General features: G+C 32.5%; 1 protein-coding gene across 2 annotated transcripts; it reads right to left on the bottom strand.

Moving 5' to 3' along the window:
• Positions 1-877: 877 nt before the first annotated feature.
• LOC106769413 (putative G3BP-like protein) lies at positions 878-5,236 on the bottom strand. Of its 2 annotated transcripts, none has more exons than XM_014655022.2 (9): positions 5,084-5,236; positions 4,326-4,501; positions 3,436-3,739; positions 3,060-3,298; positions 2,755-2,905; positions 2,534-2,655; positions 2,395-2,460; positions 1,760-1,814; positions 878-1,424 (listed from the first exon to the last, which is right to left on the bottom strand). In XM_014655022.2, the coding sequence occupies exons 2-9, from the start codon at positions 4,497-4,499 to the stop codon at positions 1,159-1,161; spliced, it is 1,377 nt and encodes a 458-aa protein (XP_014510508.1). In that variant the 5' UTR covers positions 4,500-4,501; positions 5,084-5,236; the 3' UTR covers positions 878-1,158. The 2 variants fall into 2 exon arrangements, with proteins under 2 accessions (XP_014510508.1, XP_014510509.1); XM_014655023.2 differs by having other exon boundaries at positions 2,395-2,454.
• Positions 5,237-12,649: the final 7,413 nt, after the last annotated feature.

Raw genomic sequence — 12,649 nt, 5'->3', positions numbered from 1 at the left:
TCGAATTCAGCTGCTACCATATCAGATTTGTTTCATTCATTGATGAGATCCAAAAACTTTTATCCACACTTTTTATGTATCAGGTTATTTAACTAGCAGAATACATAAAATCCAATTACTTTCATTTTCTTAAGCAAACTTTGTTCCTTAATAGACGAATAATTAACACTATAACATGCTCTGAACTGTTTGTTATTACTGTTATTTGGGCTATGCGGCAGTTTGTTTGCATGTCTTGAAACTCATTCCAAGCAATTGTGTTGAAAAACAGTCGTTGGATTAATGTTATTTTATACTGTTGGATTAGATGCATGATTGCATTTACGTGAGTTGCCACAAAATAACACCCACTCTTGTATTTAAGGTGGACTAGTTCATGTAAAATAAAAATAAAGACGGCTCAAACGCATTTGATTTTCCTTGTCTATATGGTGCACGTAAACATAAGTGATTTTCAATCATTGAAAAGCCAAAGGTAACCTTCCAGTTGCAGAATATGCATATTTCCCGATACTGAAAACTTCATTAGGAGAGAGACAGAGTTAGGGTAAAAAGAAAAAAAAAATGTCAATTCGAACAAAGTGACGAAGATCACACTAACCGATAAGCATTTTAATGTTTCGTGATAAATAGTTCCATCAAACAATTAAAATTCTATCAGAACTTTCTAAGATTATAAAACTTTCCCCATAAACATTTTCAAGAAAGTTATACAACTACACACATTTTACATTTTCGAAAATATTATTTTTAGAAGTAATAGCCAACAAAGTAATCTAATGACGATGAAAATTTCTCAATACCCAACATTATCTAAATGACAGATATAACAAACAGAACCGAGTTGAAAAAGACAAACAAACAAAGCATACAAGAATTATAAAAAAAAATGGCATATAATTGTAGCCGAATCCAAACAATTATTCCGGAATAATAGATACAAAATGTAACAAAATTGGAAAAAATGAAAGTGAAGGGAAGTAGGTATGGGGAATTATGTGAATTAACAGAAAAACTCTTGTACGAAGGGATCATGGCAGCTATTAAAGAAAAAAAAAAAAAAGACTCTAAATGATGCAGTTGCAAACCAAAATCCTTAGATGCCGCTGTCTATAAGTAAATGCCGTTGTCACTCAATTCCCAACAAAATGAAGTACTTCACTGAACTTTCACTGGTTGACGAGTGACTTTTCCTCCATTCTGATAACTCCTTGCCACAACGTCTCCATTGTTACGCCCACCACCATTGTTGCCTCCTCTAGGCCTGCCAGTGAACTCACCACGCTTCTCAAAATTATCATTCCTATTTCCATAGCCACCGCGGCCGCCACCACCTCCGAAGTTGCCACGGCCCCTGAAGTTATCATTTCTGTCATTCCGGTATCCACCCCTTCCCGATGAATATCTCCCCCTATCACTGTTAGCTGCAACAAACAAGAATACAAATGACATAATAACCATCACTGTTAGCTGCAACAAACAAAAATACACATTTCACAGAACAAAGGGTCCTGAGCACAGTGAACCTGTGACATGTCTGCAATATCACATAAGAACCTTTTGCAAGAATCTATATCCCTAGCAATTTTATGAACACTTTCATTTATTTTATGGAATCTAAAGGTGGAAAGCAAGTAACTGGAACAGCATACTTAAGAGCATAAATCAATTAGACATTGCAGTCGTGGCAAATAATAAACAAAATCAATAAACTATTTAAAAATGTTTGAATTTGAGATGAAATGTTAGGCTGGCTTGCCTCTTCGTTCTTCAATTGAAAGCCTTCGGTTGTCCAAGGTGACAGGAGGTGAAGCCTGAAATAATACACAGAAATATAGCTGACAGATGTAGGACAAATAAAACAGGATAACCACAAACATGCAAAATTAAGCCAAAATACAAATCCAGCTAACACGCTTTTGTAGAATAAGCGCCAACAAACAACCCAAGGATCAGTAGCAAATAACTAATATCAAATTCTTAATAGGATCCAACACACAATACAGGAAGAAAAATTACAACTTGAAACCCTCAATTTTCCTCAAGCATGTTAAACCCCGATAACCCATCAATTGCCAGATGTCCTCCCCAGATATATTCTCTACTTCACTATAATTAAATGAAAAAAGCTCATGAAATCAACTGTAAAACACTTACAATAAATAATGCTTTTGCCAAAGAACAAAGACGACTAAATGGCAAGGGACTTTCAAAAGGAAAATGAACTTGGAATCATGTTACAACACCTCAAAGACAACGCCTCCATATGGGCAAAGGCTAAGCATATAATTACAGAAGGCAACATTATCATCAAGAAACTCATTTTCATCAAATCCAAATCTAAATAGATATCCTAGCAATCTAAAGAGGGAGATTTCAAGTATGTGTCCGTACCTCAAGTGCACTTTGCATTGAAGTAGCAGATTCAAACTCCACAAACCCAAAACAAGATCCCTGTTGCTGGAAAGAAGGGCAAAGCATTGTATCATCGCTTGGGAAGTAACTGAAAGTACAATGCTTGTAACAGACTAACCTTACTACTTCTAACTTGAATTCCATCCCTTTTAATGGGCCCAAATTTCTTGAAAACACGTTCCAGCTGTTCTACTGTGGCATTCATGGGCAAATTTGCAACAAATATCGCATAAGCCTTGCCTGTGAAACATAGATTTTGAAAGTTATATAGCATCTGGATCAACTATAATCACAAACTCAGTTCATAATTAACCAATCTAGTCACAGAATAGGAACCACCTCCATTCTCATTGTTCTTTTCGGTTGGACTCTCAACACTGGGAGTTGGTGCTTCCGATGCAGGTATACTGAGAACACGTGGCTGTTCTACAGCTTTCACAGGGGAAGCCCTCATATGGAAGGGAGCAGCATTTTCTTTCAGTGCATTCACCTAAGATTAATAAATGCAAATATGGTCAGACACCATAAAAAGTACAATGAGAGTACAAAAATAATTAAAATTTACTATTGTTGGCATAAAGGAAATACGGTCAGACACTATGAAAAGTACATTGATGGCATAAAAACAAATAATTAAAACTTACTATTGATGCAAAAGACTTCTTTGGAGTCTCCTCCTGTGAGTTACTAGAAGCAGCTTTCTCAGCATGTGAATGATGTTCCAGGTGACTGGATTCTTTAACATGATTGACAGGAACCATCTTTTCAGCAACTGATAATTTTCCATTCTCCAGTGGCTGGCTGACATCTTTGCTGACACTAATGTCATCATCAACAACAGTAGTTTGGCTATTTGGAACATCTTCGGCAGCTTGAATGACCTCTATTCACAATCAAAAATTACAAAAAAAAAATATTGAATCTTGTAACAAGCAAAAAGTAAAATGTTAGAAGAAGGAAATGAAAGTCACAGGACTAGGAGGTATATTTATAACCAGAAGTTGTAAGCAGAAGATCTACCAGGCTCAGGGGTAAAAGAATCTGTTGGAGCACTCTCATCAGCATCATTCACAGGCACAGACTCAATATCAACTGACTTATACTCGTCAATATATCTGAAAATATCATTCAAAACAAAGTAGCCTTTGTCCTGTGGAGCTAGGAAAAAGGACTGAGTAAACTTCCTTTTCAGATTGTCACTTCCAGTTAAGCAGCCAGTCACTACAACTATTACGCCTTCCTTGTGTGAAGGTTGGGCATCAGCACTCAGAATTTCTACCCTAAAGCTTGTGTAATCCTGAGAGAGTATCTTTTTATTGATTTCCTGTAGCATAGAAGAGTAATATCATTTGAATCAGTGGATTTTAAATCATTTGTTACAATACATATTAGTCAAGGAAATAAAATAACACAACATTTGGGCATGTGTTCCCAATAAACTCAGATAAACATGAGCATGGGCACTAAAAAAAGGAATTGCCAGCATGGATCAACTAACACGGTACAGTGATTTCAAAGAATGTTACATACTCCTTTGGTCTTTGACAGGAGAAGCTATAAAATTAAAGGTTAGGCAAGTGGTGGTAGTAGGGTAAACTCCCGAGTTTCTCTTGCTGACTATGCTTGGTAATAATTAATAATATACTACAAAATTAAAAAAAAAAATGGCACAATACTTCTCATGAAATGCAGATAACCCAAAGTTGATTTCCATATATTTAAATTGATTTGTGTTTATACAAGTAACCACATTTTGAAAAGAAAAAGAAAATGGCTAGTTCACCAATTACAATTTGGTAAATGATAAATTAGAGTAGTTCAAAACAAACCGCATTAAGCCCGTGCTAAATCTGCAATTACATAACTCCACATGCCCTTGCAAGAACTAACACTCCATCCCTTGTACTTACCACAGTAGTAGTCACCATTGTCATGGAACCGTCTTCTTCAGGACGACTCAGGACACTAGACTCGTGATAAAATCTGTGAACTTGGTCTGGCTCCTGATGCAGTATAGAGTAATACTGCTCAACAAAAGCATTCCCAACCATCTGAGGGGTTGGTGATCCATCCGACACTGCCATCTCTACAACATGACAACACAAGATTAGTCTTGACAGCAAATACACGACTATTCCGGAAAACCATAGTAAAGAGAAAAAAAAAAACAAATAATCATTCAAAGAATAAACGCACAACACCAAAACGCAATCAACCACAACCCTCGTTAATAAAACCAACGCCAAGACAGCACCTTCAATCCTAACAAGTAACATATATACAAAACACACGAGCCACAGCCAACGACCATTCCAAACATTCAATCATGTATTTTTAAATAAAAAAACAACTAAAATAATATTAATAGCATCTAAAAGAGACTAACACACACGATTTTTATTTAAACCTTTTCCATTTACAAACCCTAAATCACAAACAGACCAGGCTAACAACCAAACCCTAATCAAGCATCAAGATACAGTAAAAACGTATAATAACTAAAACCTAACAACAGAGATAGAAAGAAAAAAAGGAACTGAGAGATTAATCACTGAGATAAGGTAAAAATGGATCAGAGAAGAATACGAAAATCGATAGTGAAACTATCTTAGGAAAACGTATACAATAATTTTAAAAGGAAAATGGAAGGAAAGAAAGGAAGAGGTACCTCCGAGGGAGCGATGAATGGCTCAGAGAAGATGGTTTGGTTAGAGTGGAGGCGGTTGAGTTGAGTGAGATCTCTGTCGAAGGCGAAGCTGAAAATATTGAATATATATATATATAGGCGAACTTTTCTATGTTGTTTCTTGTTCATGGGAATAAAGCTTTGTTCTTTTTGTTCTGGTTCGGTTCTTTAGATGAACCAAAAACCCGGTTTATTTATTCACACATGTGCTTTTATCGGACCAAGCCCAACGTTTTTGGTTTCAAACTTCTTTTCTTATTCTCTTGTCCCTTCTTCCATGCTAGCGTCCTGTTTCAATTCAACGTGGGACCTTTCAAGAAATTGCACCATTACTAATATTCGCGGATATATTTCATTTTAAATTTTGAATTCATCATTTTAAATTTTAAATGCTATTTAATTATTATTAACTTTATTAGATTGAAATTTTTCATTGTATTTTACTAATTGTTGTGTAAGAGATGGTCGGATTTAAACAAAATCTATTTTGATCTAGAATTGTGTAATCTAAGAAATATTTATAATTATTAAATAAACTGTGTAAAAATATGTGAAAATGAATAAATGTGACTTTATGACTTAAATTAGCATAATATATATATGAGCATAATAATTACTGTTAAATATGAAGGATAATTATTAATTAAATTATTGAAAATGAATAACATATAAAGAAAAATAAAATTTAACAGTTAAAAAACGTTTGCTTGTTAGAAAGTATCGTGTTGTCAGGAATTAACATTTTATTGCATTCTTGTTTTCCTTTTATTTCGTGAATTTCGACCCTGATTTTTTTCGGCGAATTTATCTCCGTTTGTAAAAACAGATTAATTAACACTTTTAATAAAATTTATAAATAAGAACTTTTATTATGATACGTAAAATTAAATGAGTTACTAGCAGTATATATACTAATGGAAACACATGAATTATATATCCACTTTTATCTCATGACTAAAAGCAACTATTTTTATCTTTATTTATTATAGTTGTTGAATGTAATTTGCTTATATCTGATATCGATTAAGATTTCAATATTAAGGGTTTCTTATAATAATAACTTCAAAATATTAGGAAGATATATTATTATTTTGTTATTGGTTTAAAACTATATACTTTTTAAGATATACATATCCATTGTCTTTAAACATCTAACCATGATTTATTGTGTAAAGATTTAACCATGATTTATTGGGTAAGTTTTTTAGTGACGAATCTTCGATAAATATTTTGAAAATGTTAAAACTTGTATATAGTTATATAAAAGTTTTAGGAGGTAACAAATATATAAAATATATTTATATTTTAAAACAATACTTAAAATTTTATATACATGGTCTTTTTTCAATTGATACATTTTAGTAAAGTTATCAAGTTTTGACAGATAAAAAAATCTTATTAAAACAAACATATTTTAAACCCAAGAGTATTTTAATAATTTTAACATTTAATTTAAAATAAAAAAATGTAGTTATTTATCATTTAATAGATCATTAATGTCATCTACAGAGTAACAAATTTCTTTTACAATTTTTACTTATATTTTTAATAATATTTTCTTTCTATTAAAAGTAATAGTTAATATTTCACGGATCTCCACCAAAAATATTTTTTAATAACTTTTAACATGAAATAATAATCATTACTTTTAACACAAAGAAAATATGTTATTAAAAACATAAGTGAAAGTTGCAAAAGAAATTTGTTATCAAGATGTTGCAAGTAGATGACATTCAACTATAAAGTTATGGATAATAAATAATTACTTTTTATTTTTTTTATTTTAAAAAACAACTAATACACATGGCAGCAACTATAAAATCAAAAACTCAAAACTAAGAAGAAACATCTTAAGAGTAATAAACAAACTCATGACAATAAAAGAAGAAAAGAGAGGAGAAGCAGACAAAAGATGAATTAATAAAGTAAATTTTTGGAGGAGGAGAAGGAATAAAGATCTATTTATACGGAAGGGAGTTGTGGTCATCAACTAAAGGAGCCCTCTAATCACGCAAAAAAATCTCATGATATGAAAAACAGGAGCTTCTAAAAGAAGAATAGCAAGTTGTGTTTAAAGATTTGCAATACATAATAATTGACATATAACATGGAGCATTTGCACACAAAGGGATGCAACAACATTCCACCTATAGTTGCGTATGATTGCCACTTTTTTAATAACTTATTTCAACAATAATCCTTCACATATTGCAAAAGGTAAGAAAGGAACGAATGAAAGAAAAAAAAATTGAGTCTCACATAAGATGTATAGCAAGCTACATGAATCAATTCTAGATTGAGAAACCCAACATACTAAGTAGTTGGTATAACATGATAGATGAACAAAAAACATTTAGTGTGTCTTAGTGGTTTATCAATCATAATACATCCTCATAATTCTTGTTGTTATCATTGTGTTGTGCTTACTAGATCATAGGTATGTGCGATATCCATGAGTGATCTAAAGGTCATTCCAAGATCTCATACAAGCGTCCACACTTGACACTCATATAAATGATTTCATCAAGTGTACGTTGCAACTCATACACCGCACATAAGGGATATGAAAGTCATTAAAAATTTTGTTTAAACTAGACAAAATTTTAATTACAAAGTTTACCTCTTAGGAATTTAGCATTTAATATTTTTCACACACATACCATAGAAATGGGCATAATTAATTTAAAATCAACTTAAGTGTCAGCAGAACAAAGAAGTAACTTGATTTTACCCATATGAGCTTAATTCAAAGGATTTCCAATCACAAAAGTTTGGTTACCATCACTTGTTTGTTTTCAAGTGGATTGAGTCTCATTCTCCTCTATGTTTCTAAAATCATTTTTCTCCCTAAGGATTTTGTTAGAGGATCTACTAAATTTCGTTATGACTTCACATAATCAATGAAAATTGTTCCATTCTTTAGCAATTGTTTCACTAAATTACGTCTGAATTGTATATGAATATTTTTTCCATTGTAAGTTTTGTTTTTATATATAGTTATTATTGATTGGCAATCAAATAAATGAAGTTGATTTCATTCCAAGTGGAATGTTTGCAAAGAATTTTTTCAACCACCTAGCTTCACTATTAGTCATTTCAAGCAAAAGCAACATGAAACACAGGAAAAAACTAGAAATTGGGGTTGGGGGTTAAATAGTATTTTAAAACTTTTACACAAAATAATGTTTAATGACTATTTTACGGGTTAGACGGTATGCAATAGTTGTTAGATTATTGTGTGTTTAAAAGAGCGTTTAGGAAAATGTTTATAAAGCAACGCAATAACACACATATTTTTGTACTGGTTCGCTCCAACCTGAGCTACGTCTAATTCTTCCTTAAGACCTCTTAAGGGGTTCCACTGATCTTTAACAAAGATTACAGGAGTTCATCACTCCTAGTTTACAAAGAGTATTAACCACTCCTAGTCTCCACATAAGTCAACTATCTAGATCGTTTAACTCAACTAATTTAAACACCAAGTGTTTTAATTCATTTCTAAATTTACAAAACAACCAAAAAGGTTTTTCAAACAAGATAAAAATTTCATAACCCTCGAAGAGAGAATAAGTTTTCAATACAAAGCAAATCTAAAATACTTGTAAATATTTTCTTTTTAAACGAAAGCATTAGACGATGTAGAGAATGAGAGACAATGTAACAACAAGCTTGTTTATATGCACTTATTATTCTTGCCTTTTCTTCATGCAATCATCTGTATATAGCCTTCTTCAAGAAATATTTGTTAGATAGAGAGTTGAATTCCATTTAGACTTCATAACCTTTTTAGGTAGGTAGTCAGACTCAACTCTACGTTGTAGAGCTACTATGTTTTATTAGAGCTTTGACAAAAGTAGCTTGCATGATTCTATAGATCTTACAAGTTTTAAGAAAACATTTATAAAACATTCTCCTATCTCTTAACGTCTTTATTGATTTTGCGCAGGAATTTGAGTAAAGGTCTTCTACTTTCATGATCTGCATAGATAAAGAGAACAAAACATACAACAAAGAGATACTTTTCGTACATGCAATAAATGTTTTAAACGTTGGTAATCGTTTAGGCATAATGCACGTTTAAAACATTTTGGCACACGTCAGCTCGTTGATAGAAACATCATTTAGGAAGCAAAGTGTTTAATATATGATCTTTAGATGATGTAAAACGTTAAACACTTATTTTATAAAATTGTTTGTAAGTTTCTTTGCATTGTTGAACGAGATTTTCTTAGATGATTCTTTTCTTTAAACTCTTATCTATTCAACACTAATTAGATATAAAATTTTAAGCTTTAGTGTTTTCTTAAGCGTACACTTAGATGTTTCCTTTTGTTAGACATTGTTTGTGAAACATTGTCTGTTAGATGATATATGCTAGAAAACCTTGTTTTCGCAAAACGTTATTTAATAGACGGTTTATATTAATAAACACTTATTTAGTTCAACGTTGTTAAACTTCAAAACAGGAAATGTTAAATGATCTTTTTTCTTTAGAGAATCTTGTCTTAACACAACAAACTTTGATTTCATTGTTGATCTTACAATAATGGTTTGTCTGGTTGATCTTCATGTAATTGCACCAACCCCAAATGTAAATACATAACCACTAGTGGATTTGTCTCAACTTAATCAGAGATCCAATTAAAATTAGTATACCCATTTAGTATATCAAGAAACTCACTATATTCAATATCATAATGCATTAAACCTCTTAAATATCTCATAAGCCTTGTAACTACATCATAATGTTCTTGATTAAAACATTGAGTGTACCTACTCAGTCTACTTATTGCGTAAGTGTTAACTTTTTGACAAGTGCACCAAATTGTTCAAGTAATATATGTTGATAGGGGGAGCCTAGCTTCTATACATTTTGGTATATGATGATGAATAGGTTTAAATGATTAGAAATGGTTTCAATCATTCTTGCACAACAAAATGTCATAACAAATGTTTAAATCATTAACATGTTAGTGCTATATGGTTTAATCCATTCATGATTGGTGAGATAAGCCTAAAACAGATTGAAAAGCTAGTTTCTAGTAATTATAATCGATTACATAAGTGGTATAATCCATTAGAACAGTCTAGAACACTTAGAAAGTTAAACAAGAGCAAATCACTCTATTATAATCGATTACATAAGTTACATAATCGATTAAAACAAAGAGATATGCATAATTTGTTACATACATAAGTTACATAATTGAGACTTGTTTCATTAACACTTTAATTTTCAAATACTGATATACTTTTTTCGTTTTGTGTATAGCGTCTCTCAAGAACTTTTCTTGGAGGATTTCATGCTTCATTGGTGATCATACATTCAAAGATTCATTCACGATCAAGTGAACTTCATTATTGCTGATACATCTACACTTGAAGAGTGTGTTATGATCAGTGTATCATTGTTTCTACATTGTGTAGCACCTGTACGAGTTGGCCAGGTTGGAGATTCAAGGTTTTCATCTCCTGTATTGGGTGAGAATGAGTGTTTCTCTCTCTTATTTGTGTTGTAATCTGATTTGAGGGTGGTGAGGATAGAAATTGAGAGTTTCATTGTATTCTCAACTCAAATTTGATTTAGTGGAAAGCCTCTCAACTCAGGTTGTTGGGAGAAGACTTGATGTAGGCTTTTGGTAAGCTGAACCAGTATAAATCTTGGTGTTCTTTGATCTTTCTTTTACATTTTCTTTACTTATTTTATTCATTTAATATTCGGTTATTGATTTCAAGTTTTCAAGAACTCTTTAAATATTTGAATAAGATTTTCGAAAAAGGTTTAAATCCAATTCACCCCCTGATAACGGTTGAAAAACTGTTATTTTTATACTTAATGCACCCTTTTCGACATAGAAACTTGCTTGGATTCATGATTTTGCTTTAGTTTTGTGAATAAGAGAGTTGAGGATATGCTTTATCATTTTATCACTAAATTCCCTTGATTTTGTAGGTTATTGAATGATTTGAAAGAAGGGTTGAAGTATCAAGGAGTTGGAATGCAGAAAAGTCAACCAGTCAACCATAAAAGTCAATCAGTCAACCAGAATGTTGAAAAGTCAACCAGAGTGCAGTTTTGTGTCGTAGGTGTTGTTGAGCGGTGACCCAGCGCTGAGCGCCAGTTTTTTCTGTTTTTTGCCTGCTCACCACCGTTGGGCACCATTTTGGGTGTCGCACCTACCGTTGAGCTGTAGTCCAGCACTGAGCGCCAGTTTCTTGGGCTTGGGCCGATTTTTCTATTATTTTTCTGAGTTATAAATAGAATTGGACGAACCAGAGAAGGGATCTTTTGATGGCTTAAGCATAGAAACACACTTTTGACCCCTTTGGGGGCATATTTGGGGATGCAGGAGCTCTCCTCTTCTCTTTCTAGGGTTTTTATCTCTTTCATTCCATTGTACATCTAGTTTCTTCATGATAGTGGAGAACTAATCTCATTTGTTATTGGGGATGACGTAACCTCTAAACTCTCTTGTATTTGAATTGATTTATATTGCAAATGCTTTACTTCATTAATTGTTAGGGTTTTTCCTCTATACTTTATGCTTGCATTGTTTAACTCATTCAATTGCATGATCATTGATTTTACCTATATGAACACATGTGGGTAGATCTAGACATGAGGGAATTCTCTCAGGAGAAATATTACCTAGACATAGGGATAGGAGGACCGATTGCCTTTAAGCTCCTGTGCTTCAGAATTAATTATTAGGGATGCTAGGAATTGTATGAACTCGTAATTAGAGCTGTCAAAATGGGTCACAACCCGCGGGTCAACCCGGCCCACCATGGGTTTGAGCCGGATTGGGTTTGAAAAAATTGTATTTTTTTTATGCGGGTCAGATTTCAACCCGGCTCATTTAAACCCAGCTCATGCGGGTTGAACCCGTGGTGGGCCGAGTTGGCTCACTAACCCACCTACCTAATTGTATTTTATTAAAATTTAATTTTAATTTTATAAAAAAAAATATTTGTTATTATTTTTTGCTTGAAAAAATTATTTAGGTTCTCTATTTTCAAAATTAATTAAATATCCATGTTGGGAGTGAAATTTGGAAGTGAAATTTGTTTAGGTTTGAATTTTAGAAAGTTTGTAACTTTTTTTTATTTAAGAAAAAATTGTAATTAAGTGGGTCAGTGAGTCAACCCGTTTACCCACTAACCCGTGGTGGGTCGCGTCGGGTCGAGCTGGATTACCCATTTTGACAGCTCTACTCGTAATTAAGGATAGACTTATTTACCGAGACATCAGGTTTAAGTGTTTTAGAGAGTAGCATTAACATTAATGAAGAAGATGAGTTCATTTATGCATGAGAGTGATTAGGTGAAATCTAAACCCTAATAACATATTCATCTCATATTATCAACATCATCCATTCCTTTTGTGTTTAGCCTCAATTGATCAAATTGCATGCATATTTACTTTTATAGTTTTACATTCAAAAACCCCAAAATATTGTTCTTATAGTCTTAATTGGTTAAACAAAAGCACGACTGTTTAGTGTCGTGAATCTCTTGGGAAAACGACACTTGGTCTTACCACTTATT

The sequence above is a fragment of the Vigna radiata genome, chromosome 7 (genome assembly GCF_000741045.1).
Source record: "Vigna radiata var. radiata cultivar VC1973A chromosome 7, Vradiata_ver6, whole genome shotgun sequence".
Classification (NCBI taxonomy): domain Eukaryota; kingdom Viridiplantae; phylum Streptophyta; class Magnoliopsida; order Fabales; family Fabaceae; genus Vigna; species Vigna radiata.
This window is presented reverse-complemented; position numbering and strand designations above follow the sequence as displayed.